The 23064-nt window shown below is 47.7% G+C and overlaps 1 protein-coding gene across 1 annotated transcript; it reads left to right on the plus strand.

Moving 5' to 3' along the window:
* The first annotated feature begins 635 nt into the window (after positions 1–635).
* Positions 636–22214, plus strand: c40h22orf23 (chromosome 40 C22orf23 homolog). The gene is made up of 7 exons (XM_078430445.1): positions 636–659; positions 4640–4880; positions 9541–9603; positions 14549–14728; positions 17853–17984; positions 18640–18740; positions 22089–22214. Exons 1-7 carry the CDS (start codon positions 636–638, stop codon positions 22185–22187), a joined length of 840 nt encoding a protein of 279 aa, XP_078286571.1. The 3' UTR covers positions 22188–22214.
* Positions 22215–23064: the final 850 nt, after the last annotated feature.

Consider the following 23064-nt stretch of genomic DNA (forward strand, 5'->3'; position numbering starts at 1 on the left):
ATACCTGCCCCTATAACTTAAAACCCAGCAGTATGAATGTTGATTTCTCTCATTTCAAGTAACTCTCACTCTCTGCCCCACCCTAGTTGTCCTGCTAGTTCCACTGTTTTCACCCATGTATCCATTCGTTTTACACTTCTTTCACAATGGCAACAATGGGCCATTGTGGGCTCTACCTTTCCTTGGTCTTCGGTGCCGGCTCTGATTTGTTCTGAACCTTTTCATATCTCTAGTTTCCCCCTCCCCTGACTCTCAGCCCGAAGAAGGGTCTCGACCCGAAACGTCACCTATTCTTTTTCTCCAGAGATGCTGCCTGTCCCGCTGAGTTACCCCAGCATTTTGTGTTCATCTTCCCTATGATCCTGCATTGGATTTGGTGAGGTGCATGTGCTTCCTTGCGGTGAAGTGGGGGGGGGGGGGGGGGGGGGAGTAAGGTTACTTGTTCTGCATTGGACTAATTGTTTGCATTCACCACCAACCATATGATCCTTCAGTGTACCTAAGTGGTAACCTTTCTGCCCTTTAAATACTACAGTGAATCCAGGTGGGATGTATCTGCCATCCATTATCCTTCACTGGACCTAGGAAGCTGAGCTTGCCAACCAGAATAATCAAATTGTGCACAACACCACACAATGAGACTGCTAATGCTAGAGTGGGTTAGTTTTACAGATACAGTGTGGAAACAGGCCCTTTGGTTCACCAAGTCCACGCCAAATAGCTCTCCCTGCACCCTAACACTATCCTACACACACTAGGGACAATTTACAATAGACAATAGACAATAGACAATAGGTGCAGGAGTAGGCCATTCAGCCCTTCGAGCCAGCACCGCCATTCAATGCGATCATGGCTGATCACTATCAATCAGTACCCCGTTCCTGCCTTCTCCCCATACCCCCTCACTCCGCTATCCTTAAGAGCTCTATCCAGCTCTCTCTTGAAAGCATCCAACGAACTGGCCTCCACTGCCTTCTGAGGCAGAGAATTCCACACCTTCACCACCCTCTGACTGAAAAAGTTCTTCCTCATCTCCGTTCTAAATGGCCTACCCCTTATTCTCAAACTGTGGCCCCTTGTTCTGGACTCCCCCAACATTGGGAACATGTTATCTGCCTCTAATGTGTCCAATCCCCTAATTATCTTATATGTTTCAATAAGATCCCCCCTCATCCTTCTAAATTCCAGTGTATACAAGCCCAATCGCTCCAGCCTTTCAACATACGACAGTCCCGCCATTCCGGAAATTAATCTAGTGAACCTACGCTGCACGCCCTCCATAGCAAGAATATCCTTCCTCAAATTTGGAGACCAAAACTGCACACAGTACTCCAGGTGCGGTCTCACCAGGGCCCGGTACAACTGTAGAAGGACCTCTTTGCTCCTATACTCAACTCCTCTTGTTACGAAGGCCAACATTCCATTGGCTTTCTTCACTGCCTGCTGAACCTGCATGCTTCCTTTCATTGACTGATGCACTAGGACACCCAGATCTCGTTGAACTCCCCCTCCTCCTAACTTGACACCATTCAGATAATAATCTGCCTTTCTATTCTTACTTCCAAAGTGAATAACCTCACACTTATCTACATTAAACTGCATCTGCCATGTATCCGCCCACTCACACAACCTGTCCAGGTCACCCTGCAGCCTTATTGCATCTTCCTCACAATTCACACTACCCCCCAACTTAGTATCATCTGCAAATTTGCTAATGGTACTTTTAATCCCTTCGTCTAAGTCATTAATGTATATCGTAAATAGCTGGGGTCCCAGCACCGAACCTTGCGGTACCCCACTGGTCACTGCCTGCCATTCCGAAAGGGACCCATTTATCCCCACTCTTTGCTTTCTGTCTGTTAACCAATTTTCTATCCATGTCAGTACCCTACCCCCAATACCATGTGCCCTAATTTTGCCCACTAATCTCCTATGTGGGACCTTGTCGAAGGCTTTCTGAAAGTCGAGGTACACCACATCCACTGACTCTCCCTTGTCAATTTTCCTAGTTACATCCTCAAAAAATTCCCGTAGATTTGTCAAGCATGATTTCCCCTTCGTAAATCCATGCTGACTCGGAACGATCCCGTTACTGCTATCCAAATGCTCAGCAATTTCGTCTTTTATAATTGACTCCAGCATTTTCCCCACCACTGATGTCAGACTAACTGGTCTATAATTACCCGTTTTCTCTCTCCCTCCTTTCTTAAAAAGTGGGATAACATTTGCTATTCTCCAATCCACAGGAACTGATCCTGAATCGAGAGAACATTGAAAAATGATCTCCAATGCTTCCACTATTTCTAGAGCCACCTCCTTAAGTACTCTGGGATGCAGACCATCAGGCCCTGGGGATTTATCAGCCTTCAGTCCCATCAGTCTACCCAAAACCATTTCCTGCCTAATGTGGATTTCCTTCAGTTCCTCCATCACCCTAGGTTCTCCAGCCCCTAGAACATTTGGGAGATTGTGTGTATCTTCCTCAGTGAAGACAGATCCAAAGTAACGGTTTAACTCGTCTGCCATTTCTTTGTTCCCCATAATAAATTCCCCTGCTTCTGTCTTCAAGGGACCCACATTTGCCTTGACTATTTTTTTCCTCTTCACGTACCTAAAAAAACTTTTGCTATCCTCCTTTATATTATTGGCTAGTTTACCCTCGTACCTCATCTTTTCTCCTCGTATTGCCTTTTTAGTTAACTTTTGTTGCTCTTTAAAAGAGTCCCAATCCTCTGTCTTCCCACTCTTCTTTGCTATGTTATACTTCCTCTCCTTAATTTTTATGCTGTCCCTGACTTCCCTTTGCAGAGTAAAACTTATCATGTTGTGATCACTGCCTCCTAATGGCTCTTTTACCTCTAGTCCCCTTATCAGATCAGGATCATTACACAACACTAAATCCAGAATTGCCTTCTCCCTGGTAGGCTCCAGTACAAGCTGTTCTAAGAATCCATCTCGAAGGCACTCTACAAACTCTCTTTCCTGGGGTCCATTTCCAACCTGATTTTCCCAGTCTACCTGCATGTTGAAATCTCCCATAACCACCGTAGCATTACAATTTTACTGAAGCCAATTAGCCTACAAATCCTTGGAATGTGGGAGGAAACCGGAGCTCCCGGAGAAAACGCTAGCAGTCACAGGGAGAACGTACAAACTCCGTACAGATAGCACCCGTAGTTTTGATTGAACCCGGGTCTTTGGCGCTTTAAGGCAGCAACTCTACCGCAACACCACTGTGTCACACTTGAGGAGGAGACAATGTCTGGCCTTAGTAAACCACACTGAATCTAGGGCTTTCAGTATTGCCCCAACTGCCCTTTCTCCCCATATTGGATCTAGGGAGATTGCACCGCAATTACCTGGTGAATTATAGAACATAATGGGACATAATGAGACAGAAGAACATTCTCACTGTGTGGATGGTGTTAATAACAGCATTTAAAGTTCATCCTCCTTTCCCAGCTGGAGCCAAAGCCCTGAACATGTTGTCAAGTTGGAAAGGGTACAGAGAAGATATACGAGGATGTTGCCAGGACTCGAGGGTCTGAGCTGTAGGGTGAGGTTGAGCAGGCTGGGACTCTATTCCTTGGAGCGCAGGAGGATGAGGGGTGATCCTACAGAGGTGTATAAAATCATGAGCGGAATAGATCGGGTAGATGCACAGAGTCTCTTGCCCAGCTTAGGGGAATTGAGAACCAAAGGCGTATGTTTAAAGTTAAGGGGAAAAGATTTAATGGGAATCTGAGGGATAACTTTTTCACACAAACGGTGGCGGGTGTATGAAAGGAGCTGCCAGAGGAGGTAGTTGAGGCAACACGTGAAACATTTTGACTAGTACATGGATAAGACAGGTTTAGAAGGATATTGGCCAAATGCAGGCAGGTGAGACTAGTGTAGCTGGGAAATGATTGGCATGGGCAAGTTGGGCTAACTGGCCTGTTTCCACGTTGTATGACTCTATGACTATAGACAATAGGTGCAGGAGGAGGCCATTCGGCCTTTCGAGCCAGCACCACCATTCAATGTGATCATGGCTGATCATTCTCAATCAGTAACCCATTCCTGCCTTCTCCCCATACCCCCTGACTCCGCTATCCTTAAGAGCTCTGTCTAGCTCTCTCTTGAATGCATTCAGAGAATTGGCCTCCACTGTCTTCTGAGGCAGAGAGTTCCACAGATTTACAACTCTCTGACTGAAAAAGTTTTTCCTCATCTCCATTCTAAATGGCCTACCTCTTATTCTTAAACTGTGGCCCCTTGTTCTGGACTCCCCCAACATTGGGAACATGTTTCCTGCCTCTAACGTGTCCAACCCCTTAATAATCTTATATGTTTCGATAAGATTCCCTCTCATCCTATATTAGCTTTTCATGTGTTTACCCAGGTATTTTTAATTGTGGAAGATTTGTTTCCCCCAGCCACTGGTTATTCCAGACCACCTGCACTGGATCCAGTGCATGGACTGCTGGCCTGACCCAGTCCTGGTCCAGTGGATGGGCTGTTATCCTGCACTGGACTGGACCCACTGGTTGGGTTGTCGCCTTGACCCCACAATTAGATCCAGTGGATTGGGTGCCCCCTTCGCCCTCTCCCCCCTTGCACTGGATGCAGTGACTGCTGTGCACCCCCACACTGGCAGTGCTGTTGGTGCGGCCCGCACCCAATCCCCCCCCCCCCGCGCCTCTGGTGGTACCGCCCGCCTGGCCCCGCCCCCGCGGTGACGCCAGCGGCGGCGCGTTGCCACGGCAACGGCCAGGGCCGGGCCTCGGACAGGACAGCCTGGGCCGAGGGGCCGAGCGGTGGCACCGGCGACATGTCCGGCCGGCAGCAGATGCAAACCGGCGGCGGGTACAGCAGAGGGACCGTGGATGCGCTGAGGGGTGAGAGAGGGAGGGGGGAGGGAAGAGGGGAGAGGGGGAGGGAAGAGGGGTGAGAGAGGGAGGGATGGAGGGAGGAGAGAGGGGGGGAGAGAGGGAGGGATGGAGGGAGGAGAGAGGTGAGAGAGGGAGGGAGGGAGGAGGAGAGAGGGGGGGAGAGAGGGAGGAGAGGTGAGAGAGGGAGGGAGGGAGGAGGAGAGAGGGGGGGAGAGAGGGAGGGAGGGAGGAGGAGAGAGGGGGGGAGAGAGGGAGGGATGGAGGGAGGAGAGAGGTGAGAGACGGAGGGAGGGAGGAGGAGAGAGGGGGGGAGAGAGGGAGGGATGGAGGGAGGGAAGAGAGGTGAGAGAGGGAGGGGGGAGGGAGGGAGAGGGGGAGGGAAGAGGGGGGAGGGATGGAGGGAGGGAAGGGGAGAGGGAAGAGGGGTGAGAGAGGGAGGGAGGGAGGAGGAGAGAGGGGGGGAGAGAGGGAGGGATGGAGGGAGGGAAGGGGAGAGGGAAGAGGGGTGAGAGAGGGAGGGAGGGAGGAGGAGGGGTGAGGGGGAGGTGAAGAATTGGGGGACGAGGTGGCAGGGGTGGGTGAGGAGAGAGGAGAGGGGCAAGTGGAGGAGAGTGGGGGTGAGGGACCGAGAGATGAGGGACAGAGTGGATGAGGGATGAGGAGGGATATGGGGCAGGCTGAGAGATGTTGGGCATGAGGAGGGGGGGAGCTGAGGGACAGAGGGCAGGAGGAAGGGTAAGAGTGAGGGGCAGATCAAAGGGTGAGGAGGCTGGTTGAGGCCAGAGGACCATGGGAACACAGCTACCAACCTTGGAGGGCATCTACAACACACGATGCCTCAGAAAAGCCACCAGCATCCACAAAGACTCTTCACACCCCTGCAACAGTCTGTTCGAACTTCTACCATCGGGCAGACGCTACAAGGCCTTCTACGCCCGCACCTCCAGACTCAGGAACAGCTTCATCCCCAGGGCGATTTATTCACACAATGCTGGAGTAACTCAGCGGGTCAGGCAGCATCTCAGGAGAGAAGGAATGGGTGACGTTTCGGGTCGAGACCCTTCTTCAGACTGATGTCAGGGGGGCGGGACAAAGGAAGGATATAGGTGGAGACAGGAAGATAGAGGGAGATCTGGGAAGGGGGAGGGAAAGAGAGGGACAGAGGAACTATCTAAAGTTGGAGAAGTCGATGTTCATACCACTGGGCTGCAAACTGCCCAGGCGAAATATGAGGTGCTGTTCCTCCAATTTGCGGTGGGCCTCACTATGGCACTGGAGGAGGCCCATGACAGAAAGGTCAGACTGGGAATGGGAGGGGTAGTTGAAGTGCTCGGCCACCGGGAGATCAGTTTGGTTAATGCGGACCGAGCGCAGGTGTTCAGCGAAGCGATCGCCGAGCCTGCACTTGGTTTCGCCGATGTAAATAAGTTGACATCTAGAGCAGCGGATGCAATAGATGAGGTTGGAGGAGGTGCAGGTGAACCTTTGTTTCACCTGGAAAGACTGTTTGGGTCCTTGGATGGAGTTGAGGGGGGAGGTAAAGGGACAGGTGTTGCATCTCGTGCGGTTGCAGGGGAAAGTGCCCGGAATTGGGGTGGTTTGGGTAGGAAGGGACGAGTGGACCGGGGCCATAGCTGCCATGAACCGGTCCTGCTGAGCCGGATGGTCACATCGCACAGTGAACCGGCACAGACCTACGTGAACTTTATACTGTTTTAAAACTGTTTCTAATTTTGTTTCACTGGGTTGTATAAATTTAGCGAATTAATTTATTGCATCGTATGGGAGGCGCATTCCCAATCTCGTTGTACTCCTGTACAATGACAATAAGGATATATTGGATTGTATTGAATAAGGAGAGGTTTATGAAAGACGGAAAGAGTGACAGGAGGGGTGACGAAGGATGAGAGACAGTCAATGAGGGTGAGGAGGAGGTGTGTAACTAAACAGATTTAAGCAAACGGGAGCGGAGAAAGAGAGAAGCACTGACCATGGAACAGCTGGAGGAGACTGAACCATTGCAGATCTGGGCAGCCCACACCCTTACTTCACAAACAATGTGATTTTCTCAACTAACGTCAACAGATTTTAATAGCAGAAACAGCTCCAGATTTTCCCACATCACTTGAACAACTTAGTTTGAATTCTGAGGAGGAAAGAACTGCAGATGCTGGTTTAAATCGAAGGTAGACACAAAATGTTGGAGTGACTCAGCGGGTCAGGCAGCATCTCGAGAGAGAAGGAATGGGTGACGTTTCGGGTCGAGACCCTTCTTCAGTCTGAAGAAGGATCTTGACCAGAAACATCACCCATTCCTTCTCTCCCAAGATGCTGCCTGGCCCACTGAGTTACTTCAGCATTTTGTGTCTACCTTTGAATTCTGAGGATATGCCCTATCATTGTAGACTTGCCAATTAGACTGCCTCTTTTTTTTCTGCATTCAATAAAAAAACAAATATAGACTACACAGCCTAACTTTATAATATTTTCCATATTTGTATCATTCCGGTGAATCTGCACTGGAGCCACTGTAAAGCCAACAGACTCACCCTAAAGTAATTTGTAGAGCTGACAATGGTAATCAAAAGTTATCACATTTGACCTTCATGTGGGTATAGCATAGTTTCCGTCACTTTGTATTCCAAAGATAGATAATAGATAATAGGTGCAGGAGTAGGCCATTCGGCCCTTCGAGCCAGCACCACCATTCAATGTGATCATGGCTGATCATTCTCAATCAGTACCCCGTTCCTGCCTTCTCCCCATACCCCCTGACTCCGCTATCCTTAAGAGCTCTATCTAACTCTCTCTTGAATGCATTCAGCGAATTGGCTTCCACTGCCTTCTGAGGCAGTGAATTCCACAGATTTACAACTCTCTGACTGAAAAAGTTTTTCCTCATCTCCGTTCTAAATGGCCTACCCCTTATTCTTAAACTGTGGCCCCTGGTTCTGGACTCCCCCAACATGGGAACATGTTTCCTGCCTCTAACGTGTCCAACCCCTTAATAATCTTATATGTTTCGATAAGATCCCCTCTCATCCTTCTAAATTCCAGTGTATACAAGCCTAGTGTCTAGCTTTGTGTCTATCAACGGTATAAACCAGCATCTGCAGTTCCTTCCTACTAATTTTAAGCAGGAGTGCGACAAGTGGTTGAGGAACTTTACAGGGTCATAGACATATAGGGCCATGGCATCAAGCACAGCTACTTTTGAAACGAAGTAGAACAGGCAATGTTGTTTTGATTCTACCTTTGTGAAACATGCACAGAAAGAGTGGTACTGAGGATCTTATAGAAACATATAAAATTCTTAAGGGGTTGGAGAGGCTAGATGCGGGAAGATTGTTCCCGATGTTGGGGGAGTCCAGAACCAGGGGTCACAGCTTAAGGATAAGGGGGAAGTCTTTTAGGACCGAGATGAGAAAACATTTCTTCACACAGAGAGTGGTGAGTCTGTGGAATTCTCTGCCACAGAAGGTAGTTGAGGCCAGTTCATTGGCTATATTTAAGAGGGAGTTAGATGTGGCCCTTTTTGCTAAAGGGATCAGGGGGTATGGAGAGAAGGCAGGTACAGGTTACTGAGCTGGATGATCAGCCATGATCATATTGAATGGCGGTGCAGGCTCGAAGGGCCGAATGGCCTACTCTATGTTTCTATGTTTCTATGAGCCAGGGTAACAGAGAGAGTTATATATATATAAATGGAAAGAGGAAACAGAGAATGGGTTCCAGTGAAGCCACAGACAGAGAGGACAACACAAATAAACAGACTAGCTGCCTACAGACATAGACAGAAAAGGCTGGAGTAAGTCAGCGAGTCAGGCAACATCTCTAGAGAGAAGGAATGGGTGACGTTTCGGGTCGAGACCCTTCTTCAGACTGGTTAGGGGTAAGGGAAATGAGATATATAGACAATGATGTAGAGAGATAAACAGGGGAGCAGTGTTGCCAGAGCTCACTGGAGCGCCGCTCTGGCACCTCTGTAAAAAAAATTAAAAATAAACAGCAGGGAATTTTAACTAGCGGGGAATTTAACAGCGGCTGCTCTGGCGCCAGTGACAGCTCCGACACCTAAAAAATTAGCACTGCAACACTGGGGATAAAGAACAATGAATTAAAGATATGCGAAACAGTAACGATGATACAGGAAACAGGCCATGTAAGCTGTTTGTGGAATGAAAATGAGAAGCTGGTGCGAATTGGGTGGGGGAGGGATAGAGAGAGACAGAATGCCGGGGCTACCTGAAGTTAGAGAAATCAGAATGACCTTTATTGTCATCCAAAAAACAAGTCTTTTGGACGAGATTTTGTCACCCACAGTCCAACAGTAAGAGCAATAAAATAAGCAATTACACAACCACAAACCAACACAAAACAAAAAAAAAGAAACAGCAATTTTCATACCACTGGGCTGTAAGCTGCTCATATGAGATGCTGTTCCTCCAATTTGCGTTTAGCCTCACTCTGACAATGGAGGAGACCTTGGACAGAAAGGTCTGTGTGGGAATGGGAAGGAGAATTAAAAGTGTTTAGCAACCAGGAGATCAGGTAGGTTCAGGTGGACTGAGCGAAGGTGTTCTACAGACATATTGTGCCCACCTTCTACTGCTGTTCCAGGATTTCTGCTCTTAGTGCCTGACTCTTCTCACCTGTCTTCTTGCAGAGATGATGCATGAATCCAAACTGAATATGTTCCAACAGAGGCAGCTTAACAGGAGGCTCCAGGGTCAGTATATTCACTCTTGCTTCTCACTTTGTATGTAGCAGAAAACACATTCTCATGTTGTACCTGCCCTGGGAGTGTTTTTTGGAACAGCATGCAGAACGGTCCACTCTGTTTCTCAGCTACGATCGACTTACCCTGACCATGTTTAATGGAAAAGGGTAAATGGAGGTAGACACAAAATGCTGGAGTAACTCAACGGGTCAGGCAGCATCTCGGGAGAGAGGGAATGGGTGACGTTTCGGGTCGAGACCCTTCTTCAGTAGATGGGTAAAAGGGTTGGAGAACCTAGGGTGATGGAGGAACTGAAGGAAATCCACATTGGGCAGGAAATGGTTTTGGGTAGACTGATGGGACTGAAGGCTGATAAATCCCCAGGGCCTGATGGTCTGCATCCCAGAGTACTTAAGGAGGTGGCTCTAGAAATAGTGGAAGCATTGGAGATCATTTTTCAATGTTCTATAGATTCAGGATCAGTTCCTGTGGATTGGAGAATAGCAAATGTTATCCCACTTTTTAAGAAAGGAGGGAGAGAGAAAACGGGTAATTATAGACCAGTTAGTCTGACATCAGTGGTGGGGAAAATGCTGGAGTCAATTATAAAAGACGAAATTGCTGAGCATTTGGATAGCAGTAACGGGATCGTTCCGAGTCAGCATGGATTTACGAAGGGGAAATCATGCTTGACAAATCTACTGGAATTTTTTGAGGATGTAACTAGGAAAATTGACAAGGGAGAGTCAGTGGATGTGGTGTACCTCGACTTTCAGAAAGCCTTCGACAAGGTCCCACATAGGAGATTAGTGGGCAAAATTAGGGCACATGGTATTGGGGGTAGGGTACTGACATGGATAGAAAATTGGTTAACAGACAGAAAGCAAAGAGTGGGGATAAATGGGTCCCTTTCGGAATGGCAGGCAGTGACCAGTGGGGTACCGCAAGGTTCGGTGCTGGGACCCCAGCTATTTACGATATACATTAATGACTTAGACGAAGGGATTAAAAGTACCATTAGCAAATTTGCAGATGATACTAAGTTGGGGGGTAGTGTGAATTGTGAGGAAGATGCAATAAGGCTGCAGGGTGACCTGGACAGGTTGTGTGAGTGGGCGGATACATGGCAGATGCAGTTTAATGTAGATAAGTGTGAGGTTATTCACTTTGGAAGTAAGAATAGAAAGGCAGATTATTATCTGAATGGTGTCAAGTTAGGAGGAGGGGGAGTTCAACGAGATCTGGGTGTCCTAGTGCATCAGTCAATGAAAGGAAGCATGCAGGTTCAGCAGGCAGTGAAGAAAGCCAATGGAATGTTGGCCTTCGTAACAAGAGGAGTTGAGTATAGGAGCAAAGAGGTCCTTCTACAGTTGTACCGGGCCCTGGTGAGACCGCACCTGGAGTACTGTGTGCAGTTTTGGTCTCCAAATTTGAGGAAGGATATTCTTGCTATGGAGGGCGTGCAGCGTAGGTTCACTAGATTAATTCCCGGAATGGCGGGACTGTCGTATGTTGAAAGGCTGGAGCGATTGGGCTTGTATACACTGGAATTTAGAAGGATGAGGGGGGATCTTATTGAAACATATAAGATAATTAGGGGATTGGACACATTAGAGGCAGATAACATGTTCCCAATGTTGGGGGAGTCCAGAACAAGGGGCCACAGTTTGAGAATAAGGGGTAGGCCATTTAGAACGGAGATGAGGAAGAACTATTTCAGTCAGAGGGTGGTGAAGGTGTGGAATTCTCTGCCTCAGAAGGCAGTGGAGGCCAGTTCGTTGGATGCTTTCAAGAGAGAGCTGGATAGAGCTCTTAAGGATAGCGGAGTGAGGGGGTATGGGGAGAAGGCAGGAACGGGGTACTGATTGATAGTGATCAGCCATGATCGCATTGAATGGCGGTGCTGGCTCGAAGGGCTGAATGGCCTACTCCTGCACCTATTGTCTATTGTCTATTGTCTATTGTCTAAATGGAGCTTCATTCTTTGTTAAATCTATCCTCCAGAAATATTTGATGGTGACTCAACATGCAAAGTGGTAAAGCAGTTTCATTCTTCGCTTTGCCTTCTTCATGCCAGATTGGCCTTTGAGTTTGTTTGTTTCTGTGTTTAGACTCGATCTTCACAAGTTGAAGTTTGTATGAGTCTATGGGAAGTTACAGAGTTGACACAGAAATTCCTTCAGTAAAGTACAGTATATTAGACCCATAACAAGGATCAGGGCATGTGGCATCAGGATAGGGTTGCCAACTTCCTCACTCCCAAATACGGGACAAGGTGATGTCACCACCCCGCGCCCCACGTGACCTCACCCAGCCAGCGGCCACGTGCTCCCGCTCCACCAATGGCGCAGCACATGGCTGGGTGAGGTCACATGGGGCGCGGGGCGGTGACGTCACCTTGTCCCGTATTTGGGAGTGAGGAAGTTGGCAACCCTACTAATATGGGACAAGGGCGGTCCCGTACGGGACAAACCAATTTAGCCCAAAATACGGGATGTCCCGGCTAATACGGGACAGTTGGCAACCCTACATCAGAGTGCAACCTTAACCAATGGCACACAGGCAACAAACAGTAGAGTACTTCACTTTAGACTTTAGAGATACAGTGCGAAAATCGGGCCCTTTGGGGTCACAGGGAGAAGGTACAAACTCCGTACAGACAGCACCAGTGGTCAGGATCGCAGCTGGGCTCTGGTGCTGTAAGGCCAGCAACTCTACCGCTGCACCACCATCCATGATTTCATAGAGGCAGATCATGTTTGAGTAATTGATTGAGTTGTTTGAACAGTGAAGGTAGATGGAAGTAATGTGTTTGATCCCTAGATGTGGAGCTTTGCTCATTTCTGCTTTTTGCAGACATCAGCGACATTGAAGCCATTTATTAAAGGGGCAGTGGTAGCAGGTGGATTCGTTTTGTTTACAGGCAGAAAGGAAGGATACAATGGAATGAATTAATGAATAAGTTTATTGGCCAAGTATGTGCACATACAAGAAATGTGCCATGGTGCTCCACTCACAAATGACAACACAAACATACAGTTAACAATTATGAATAAAGCATAACCACATCAAAACAATAAGGATACACCATTACGGTCTAAACATGTGGGTGAAAATAAACCAGAGCAAAAAAAAGACTACAGACTTTGTTTGTTGAGTAGAACTACTGCTCGTGGGAAAAAGCTGTTTTTATGTCTGGCTGTGGCTGCTTTGACAGACCGGAGTTGCCTTCCAGAGGGAAGTGCTTCAAAGAATGCCCCCAGTAGTCAGAATTCAAGCTCTTATGGAGGTATATTATTGATCTAGGCTTGAGTATAGAATTACAGTTTGCCAGTGACATTAATCTCAACTCTACCGCTGCAACTCCATGCCACCACGGCGCTTTTTAGACAATAGACAATAGGTGCAGGAGGAGGCCATTCGGCACTTCGAGCCAGCACCACCATTCAATGTGATCATGGCTGATCATTCTCAATCAGTACCCCGTTCCTGCCTTCTCCCCATACCCACTGACTCCGCTATCCTTAACTCTATCTAGCTCTCTCTCGAATGCATTCAGAGAATTGACCTCCACTGCCTTCTGAGGCAGAGAATTCCACAGATTTATAACTCTCTGACTGAATTTTTTTTTCCTCATCTCCGTTCTAAATGGCCTACCCCTTATTCTTAAACTGTGGCCCCTGGTTCTGGACTCCCCCAACATTGGGAACATGTTTCCTGCCTCTAACGTGTCCAACCCCTTAATAATCTTATGTTTCGATAAGATCCCTTCTACTCCTTCTAAATTCCAGTGTATACAAGCCTAGCCGCTCCAGTCTTTCAACATATGACAGTCCCGCCATGCCGGGAATTAACCTAGTAAACCTACGCTGCATGTCCTCAATAGCAAGAATATCCTTCCTCAAATTTGTTAGACCAAAACTGCACACAGTACTCCAGGTGCGGTCTCACTAGGGCCCTGTTCAACTGCAGAAGGACCTCTTTGCTCCTATACTCAACTCCTCTTGTTATGAAGGCCAACATGCCATTGGCTTTCTTCACTGCCTGCTGTACCTGCATGCTTCCTTTCAGTGACTGATGCACTAGGACACCCAGATCTCATTGTACGTCCCCTGTTCCTAACTTGACACCATTCAGATAATACTCTGCCTTCCTATTCTTACCACCAAAGTGGATAACCTCACACTTATCCAAATTAAACTGCATCTGCCATGCATCCGCCCACTCACACAACCTGTCCAAGTCACCCTGCAACCTCATAGCATTTTCCTCACAGTTCTTACTACCACCCAGCTTTGTATCATCTGTAAATTTGCTAATGGTACTTTTAATCCCTTCATCCAAGTCATTAATGTATATTGTAAATAGCTGCGGTCCCAGCACCGAGCTGGTCCCAGTACATTAGGAAGAATGGCAAGGATTACTGAGAATATAAAGGTTTTCTGAAATGATAACTAGGGTAAACGATAAGTAGAGAACATTGGGAAACCAAGTTGATACCCCTCAGATTAGAGAAAGTTATGAGGACATTCAAGATCTTGAAAGGTTTCAGGAGAATAATCAGCAACTATTTCCAAGTAGGAAGGGTAACAAACCAGAAGATGCATATTTAGTTAATTGAATATAGAGCATTAGATGAGAACTACTTCTACACAGGTTATTGTTGTAATTGTTAATCTACATAATGAATTGTTCGGCACAAGCATCGTGGGCCGAGGAGCCTGTTACTGTGCAGTATGGTCCTATGCTGTATGAAATTATATGAGGAGAGAAAATTGTTAGGCTTTGAGGACAAGCAGATAAATCTGACAAAATAGCTGTTTCACCATTATAGGTGGAGGAACGACGGGCCAAATGGTCTCCTGTGCTGTTTTAATCTGTCCTCTTATTTGTTGAAAGTCTTGCTAAATGCTAGACTGTGTTTATTGTCTTCCTATTTCTGTTTTATTTACAGAGGGTGATTCTTTGCCTGTGAGTTGCAATCCCGCTTCTAGCCAGGTTTCAGACCCCACTCCACTGCCACCAGCCCCCCCTCTCCGAGTCCAGCTCCCCTCCAAGCCTCAACTCCGCCCTGCAGAAAGCTGCCGCGCTGGTGATGCGTACCAGCGGGAACAATTTCGGCCTCGACCAACAAGTAGGTGATCAGATACACTCAAGGTAGCAAACGTAGCAGCAACCTATTAAACAATCAAGTTTGTTTCCAAACTAACTTATTGCTCAGGAGTACGTGCTAAGGGAGCACTGAAGCTCAGTGCAGCCAAGCCAAGGCTCTGTGGGGGAGGGCCACAGTCTAGGGTCCTTCCTCTGCTGGACATGGGGTGTGGTGGAGACGCCCCTCCAAATAAGGGAAGGGATTCCACGCAGGTGGGCCACATGAGTGGCAAGGGTGGGGGGTAGAATTGTGGTTTGGGGAAACTGTATTGAATGTGTGTATAGCCTCCGAGAAGGTTGGATGAATTATTTTGCATGATTCATGTATTGTATATATTTATTATCTGAATAAAGTCTATTTTGAAATATTTTTAAAAACAAATCCCTCAAGGAAAGGGGGTGGCACCGTGATGCGGTGGTAGAGTTGTGGCATTACAGCGTCAGACATTCAGGTGATGTCTCCCTGTGACCGTGTGGGTCATCTCTAGCTGCTCCGATTTACTCCCACACGCCAATAGGTTTGTATAGGTTTGTAGGTAGACACAAAATGCTGGAGTAACCCAGCCGGACAGGCAGCATCTCTGGAGAGAAGGAATGGGTGATGTTTCGGGTCATGACCCTTAGACAATAGACAATAGGTGCAGGAGTAGGCCATTCGGCCCTTCGAGCCAGCACCACCATTCAATGTGATCATGGCTGATCATTCTCAATCAGTACCCCGTTCCTGCCTTCTCCCCATACCCCCTGACTCCGCTATCCTTAAGAGCGCTATCTAGCTCTCTCTTGAATGCATTCAGAGAACTGGCCTCCACTGCCTTGGATCATTGCTAGCTGAGGGGACCTTCGTCTTTGCTGCCTCTACATTCTGATATCTTCTGCTGTGCAGCTCATTTCTGAGCTTAGTCCTAAATTTGTTGGCAGTTTCACAGAGATGAATTTATCAAAATGCTTTGAACGAGGGACCTTATCAAAAGTTTTCATTTTCACACCTTACCCTTCCATATCTCTATGTCTACCACTCCCCTGACTCTCAGTCTGAAGAAGGGTCTCAACCCAAAATGTCACCCATTCCTTCTCTCCAGAGATGCTGCCTGAACCGCTGAGTTACTCCAGCATTTTGTGTCTTATCTTTTTTTTAACCAAAAATAGATTTATTCAATTATTACAATAATATGTACAATACTAAACTAAACAATAGGAAACAATACAAACAAACCCACCACCATAATACAAGTAAAACAAATATTCTAAAACAACTAAGTTACAATCCTTGTCAAGGAAACATTCTATCCCCAGCGGTCCCGGAAATCCCCAGTCTAGACATTTTGGGTCGAGACCCTTCTTCAGACTGAGAGTCAGGGGAGTGGTAGACATGGAGATATGAAAGGGTAAGGTGTGAAAACGAGAGATCAAAGGGGACAATGCTCAAGGAAATGGTCACCCATTCCTTCTCTCCCGAGATGCTGCCTGACCCACTGAGTTACTCCAGCATTTTGTGGTTACCTCCTGACCCACCTTTGTAGCCACAATATATGTGGCTGCTTCAGTTGTATTTCTGGTCTTTGGTGGTCTCCAGGCTGCTGAGGTGAGCAGCTCAGCTACACTAATACCAAGGATAAGTAGTTGTACTCTCTCTGAGAGAAAATGGTAATTACCCAGCGCTTCCATGATACAAATATATCTTATCTATCCATTCTCTCCTCAAATCAGAAATGCAACATCCTGACCAGTCTCCTCTGCCATTCTCTCTGCCAGTTCAATCACATCCTTCCTCTCGCACAGCAACCAAAAATGTTTGCACTACACCAGATGTGATTATTTTATGAAGTTGTACCATTATCCCCAGCTCTCATATTCTGTACCTCGACTTTTAAAGGCAAATTTCTCATGTGCCTCATAGTCATAGTGATACAGTGTGGAAAGAGGCCTTTGGCCCAATTTGCCCACACCCCCTGCACTCGTCCCACCTTCCTGCGTTTGGCCCATACCCCTCTAAACCTATCCTATGCATGTAACTGTCTAAAAGTTTCTTCAACATTGTGATAGTACTTGCCTCAACTTCCTCCTCTGGCAGGTCAGGCAGCATCTCAGGAGAGAAGGAATGGGTGATGTTTCGGGTCGAGACCCTTCTTCAGACTGAAGAAGGGTCTCGACCCGAAACGTCACCCATTCCTTCTCTCCTGAGATTCTGTCTGACCTGCTGAGTTACTCCAGCATTTTGTGAAATAAATACCTTCAATTTGTACCAGCATCTGCAGTTATTTTCTTACACCTCCTCTGGCAGCTCGTTCCATACATTCATCTACCATCCTTTATGTAAAAAAAGGTTACCCCACAGGTTCCTATTAAGATTTTCCTTCCTCACCTTATTCCTATGTCCTCTGGTTCTTGATTTCCCCTACTGTGGGCAAAAGACTCTGCATTTACATGATCTATTCCTCTCATGATTGTGTGCAGCTCCATGCCACTATACATTCTTCACCACACCGTTGCTTGGCAATGTACACTGAGGTCCCACCGTTTCTCGATACCTCCTGTGGCCTTATCATTCACTGTATAGGACCTACCCATAATAGGCTTGCCAAATGTCATTACCTCACACTTATCAGGGTTAAGGAAGAAGGGTCTCGACCCGAAATGTCACCTATCCCTTCTCTCCCGAGATGCTGCCTGACCCGCTGAGTTACTCCAGCATTTTGTGTCTACCGTCACTCCGAAGAAGGGTCTTGACCCAAAACGTCACCCATTCCTTCTCTCCTGAGATGCTGCCTGACCCGCTGAGTTACTCCAGCATTTTGTGTCTACCATCACTCTGAAGAAGGGTCTTGACACAAAACGTCACCCATTCCTTCTCTCCCGAGATGCTGCCTGACCCGCTGAGTTACTCCAGCTTTTTGTGTCCACCTTATCAGGGTTAGATTCCATCTGCCGTTACTCTGTCCGATATACCAAGTGATCTATATCTTCTCGTAGGCTGATCAATATCCTCCTGACTACCAATAATAACACCGTCAATTTTCAAGTTATTTGCAAACGTACTAATGATACCTCCTCCCTGTGCTCATTCTCTCACTTGTTCACCATGAAAATGTGTGGTTGCACTTCAGGAAACTTGGAGAGAGAAAAGCAACGGCTGCAAAATATCATGGCAACGGGGACGGACGGTCCGTTGCCAGACAAGAAACAAAAACCCGAAGAGGAGGAGGAAGAGAAACCAGCACCTGACCGGTTTGATGAGTGTAAGTACATCTGTTGGCGCGGCTGGTAGAGCTGCGGCCTCACAGCTCCAGAGATCCGGGTTCCATCCTGACCTCGGACGTTGCCTGTGTGGAGTTTACATCTTCTCCATGTGACGGCGTGGGTCACATTCGGGTGCTCAGGTTAGAAGAAACTGGAGCACCCAGGGGAAACCCACACACTACGGTGGCACAGCGGTAGAGTCGCGGCCTTACAGCGAATGCAGCGTCGGACTGTACATGGGGTGGACAAGGTGGGTGGGCACTGTACATGGGGTGGCCAGGGTGGGTGGGTGGGCACTGTACATGGGGTGGCCAGGGTGGGTGGGCCTTGTGCATGGGGTGGTCAGGGTGGGTGGGTGGGCACTGTACATGGGGGGGTCAGGGTGGGTGGGTGGGCACTGTACATGGGGTGGCCAGGGTGGGTGGGCCTTGTGCATGGGGTGGTCAGGGTGGATGGGGATCATGGCTTGGGGTAATGCCTGTGGATGAAACATTGGGGTGGTAGTTTCTGGGTGTGTGGTGATGGAGGGGATAATTGTGGGTCCGGGGATGTACAATATCTGAGATGGAGGTGAGAATGTACTGAGGGTTGCCACGTGTTATCGGGGATGGGGTGGCTGTTACCATTCTTGTCCTTCTCTTCCTTCCTGCTCAGTGTGCAGTGAGATTGAAGAGAGACGGCAGTTCCTGCAGCAGATGGAGTCCTTTGGTCGGGGGAAGGATTTCCGCGGAATCATTCACACCGAGATTTCCCAGGTACTGTTGGGCTGGACATAGTGGAGCAAGCAGCCATCTCAAACATCTAGTGCACTTGCAGGCTCCTTCAACATAGGTACAACCATGAGTGAATCCAGTGTTGGGTTTGGTTCCTGGATAGACCAAGGAGTGTACAGTCAGATCGTGACAGAGTTGGACCTACTCCCATCACCATCATGGGACTTACTCCCCAAAATACTCCCCATCAGGTCAGTTAGGGCAGCACTGGGGCACAGCGGTAGAGCTGCTGCCTTACAGCGCCAGAGATCCGGCTTCCATTCTGACTGCAGGTGCTGTCTGTATGGAGTTTGTACGTTCTCTCTGTGATCATGTGGTTTTTCTCCGGGTGCTCTGGTTTCTGCAAGATTGTAGGTTAATTGGCTTCAGTAAAAAAGTTGCAAATTGTCCCTAATGGGTTGGATAGTGTTGACGTCCGGGATGATCGCTGGTTGGTGCCGACTCGATTGGCCGAAGGGCCTGTTTTTGCCCTGTGTGTCTAAAGTCTGTAAAGTCTTAAAAAGGTCCTCTTGACTTTTTAATGAAGACCTCCTCCTCCTCCTCCTCCTCTGGAAGGCTTGACCGAAGTTCATGGAGACACAGATGAGTAACTGAGGACCCATCTACAGAGCTACATTTCTCCATTGAAGGAGAAATGCAGACATTGTTCACATTGCCTTAACTAGGATGGTGACGTGACTGCAGGACATGGGGGTAGATGGCACGAGGTCATTACCTGCCTCCTGGCAGGCTACATGTAAGAGTGGTTTGCTTGTACCCAGATCTTGGTGAGTCAACACAAGATTCAGATCTTCAGTCGAATTTAAGTGAAGTCGCAGAAGATTGACAAGGATGTTGCCAGGACTCGAGGGCCTGAGCTATTGGGAGCAGGTTAGGACTCTATTCCTTGGAGTGCAGGAGGATGAGGGGTGATTTATAGAGGTGTTCAAAATCATCAAAGGAATAGATCAGGTGGACGCATAGAGTAGCTTGCCCAGAGTGGGGGAGTCGAGCACCAGAGGACATAGCCATGATCACATTGAATGGCGGTGCTGGCTCGAGGGGCCGAATGGCCTACTCCTGCACCTATTTTCTATGTATCTATGTATCTATAATATTAAGGTGAGGGGGGAAAGATTTAATAGGAACTTGAGGGGTAACCTTTTCACACAAAGGGTGGTTGGTGTATGGAGGAAATAGTTGTGACAGGTACTATCGCAATGTTTAAGAACAGTTAGACAGTACATGGATAGGACAGGTTTAGAGGGGTATGGGCCAATTGCAGGCAGGTGGGATTAGTGTAGCACGCTGGCTGGTGTGGACAAATGGGGCTGAAGAGCCTGTTTCCACGCTGTAAGATTCTATGACTCTATGACTCACATGCCAGCATTGCGTTCTTGTGCATCAAGCAAATCCAGTTTGAAGACCTGGAAAGTTGAGCATCAGGTCAAGCATTTGCTGGGGGAAGAGGCTGGGAGTCCAGTTTGGTCTCTCCTCTCTATGCCAGCACACTGCCCTGGGAACAGTTGAAGGGACAGAGTAAAGGGAGCATGACTCGGTATTGCAGCCGGGCTCTCGATGCTGATCAAGTCCCCCATTTGATCACTGGGCCGGAGCTGCAATTGTATTTGTGCACGTCAGGTCACTACCCCATTCCAGATCAGCAGGGCAGTGCAGTACTCTTGCACGGACTCAGAACTGATTTCCTCCTAGCTGCAGGGGCCTCCTCCAGTGCCATAGTGAGGCCCACCGGAAATTAGAGGAACAGCACCTCATATTTCGTTTGGGCAGCTTGCAGCCCAGCAGTATGAACATTGACTTCTCCAATTTTAGATAGTTCCTCTGTCCCTCTCTTCCCCTCCCCCTTCCCAGATCTCCCTCTATCTTCCTGTCTCCACCTATATCCTTCCTTTGTCCTGCCCCCCTGACATCAGTCTGAAGAAGGGTCTCGACCCGAAACATCACCCATTCCTTCTCTCCTGAGATGCTGCCTGACCTGCTGAGTTACTCCAGCATTTTGTGAATAAATACATTCGATTTGTACCAGCATCTGCAGTTATTTTCTTATACTCCTCCTAGCTGCATGGCATGCTCCACAGTCGATGTTAATCCTCATTGCATGCAGTATCTCATAAAACCCATTAAGAGACAATCCACATCGGAGCTATACAAGTTAAGCTTTAACCTGAATAAATGGGCTGTATCTTCACTGGCCAACATCATACATACAGTAGGTAGACACAAAATGCTGGAGTAACTCAGCGGATCAGGCAGCATCTCGGGAGAGAAGTAGTGGGTGACGTTTCGGGTCGAGACCTTTCTTCAGACTGATGTCAGGGGAGCCCTCTTTGTTCCCAGTGGACCCCTTCGTTCCCAGTGGACCCCTCTATCTCTCACTCTTCGTTCCCAGTGGACCCCTCTATCTCTCACTCTTCGTTCCCAGTGGACCCCTCTATCTCTCACTCTTCGTTCCCAGTGGACCCCTCTATCTCTCACTCTTCGTTCCCAGTGGACCCTTCTCATTCCAAGTCTGAAGAAGGTTCCCGACCTGAAACATCTCTTGTCCATTCCTTCCGCAGATGCTGCCAGGCCGGCTGAGTTCCTCCGGCATTTTGTGTTTTGGTCAGGATTCCAGCATCTGCAGTTTCTTGTATCTCATTCTCATTCCCTATATACCTTCTCTCTCTCTCTCACTCCTTTATCTCTTCATCCTCTTATTCAGTCCCTATTGCCATTAACTATTTCATGATCCAGACAGGAATATCCAGCTGTCTATTGTATTAACCAGTGTAGTGTGCCTCAATCAGTGAGGTTTCGTCAAAAGATTTACGAGGATGTTGCCAGGGCTAGAGGGTGTGAGCTATAGGGAGAGGTTGAGCAGGCTGGGTCTCTATTCCATGGAGTGTAGGAGGATGGGGGGGAGATCTTATAGAGGTGTATAAAATCATGAGAGAAATAGATTGGGTAGATGCACAGTCTTTTACCCAGATTAGGGGAATCGAGGACCAGAGGACATAGGTTCAAGGTGAAGGGGAAAAGATTTAATAGGAATCCGAGGGGTAACTTTTTCACACAGAGGGTGGTGGGAACAAGCTGCCAGAGGAGGTACTTGAGGCTGGGACTATCCCATCATTAAAGAAATAGTTTGACAGGTACATGGATAGGACAGGTTTGGAGAGATATGGACCAAGCGCAGGCAAGTGGGACTAGTGTAGCTAGGACATTGTTGGCCAGTGTGGGCGAGTTGGGCCGAAGGGCCTGTTTCCACACTGTATCACTCTATGACTCTAAGGGATAATAATCTTCACGGGTTACTTAGCTCTTGTCGAATAACGTGTGTGTCCATTGCAGAAAATTCGGGAGATGGAGGAGATCGACAGAAGGAGGAGCAGTGAGTTGAAGCAACAAATGGAGTTGGATAAGACGAAGAAAGAATATGCTCGCTCATAGTTTTATACCAAATATCAAAATAAAACAAATTAAAACTTACCTGAGGAACTCATTTAATAGAAACAATCACCGCTCCGCCTTTCTCAGCCAGGTCCGGATCCAGTGCAGAAGCAGCCCACTCATATCTGATGAGGAGAGAGAGGTTAGTGCATTAGGAAGAAAAACTGCAGGTGCTGGTTTAAGTCGAAGATAGACACAAAATGCTGGAGTAACTCAGCGGGTCAGGCAACATCTCTGGAGAGAAGGAATGGGTGACGTTTTGGGTCGAGACCAAAGATACTAGAGGAACAAGATGGACGAAGGGTCTCGACCCGAAACGTCACCCATTCCTTCTCTCCCGAGATGCTGCCTGACCTGCTGAGTTACTCCAGCATTTCGTGAATAAAAAGATGGACCACTCCATTGAAATCGCCTATACTGAAGTGTAGTACGCAAAGGAGCGTAACGTCCACCATTTTAGTAAGCAAAACCTGCCTCTCGCAGTGTTTTGGGGGAACAGTATGTGTGATGATACCATTAAAATGCAGAATATATCTCATCTATCAATTCACAGAATTTTGTTATTTTCCTTTTTAAATGTTTCTGCAAGTTTCTGCAAGTTTCTGCCTACTAAAATGGCTCCGTGACGCACTACGGTTTGTAGGATCGAGTGGTCTATCTTGCTCCTCTAGTATCTTTGGTCGAGACCCTTCTTCAGACTGATGTCAGGGGAGGGGGGGGGGGCGGGCTTTTGAGGCCCTCTGAGGGGGCGCTGTGAACTGTTTATGTATGTGCTGTTATGTTTGTGTGCCATTGTATGTTCGTTCTTAGTACCTGAACTGATGTACAGCACTTTGGTCAACGTGGGTTGTTTTTAAATGTGCTATACAAATAACAT

Source organism: Rhinoraja longicauda, chromosome 40 (assembly GCF_053455715.1).
Source record: "Rhinoraja longicauda isolate Sanriku21f chromosome 40, sRhiLon1.1, whole genome shotgun sequence".
In the NCBI taxonomy this organism is placed as follows: Eukaryota; Metazoa; Chordata; class Chondrichthyes; order Rajiformes; family Arhynchobatidae; genus Rhinoraja; species Rhinoraja longicauda.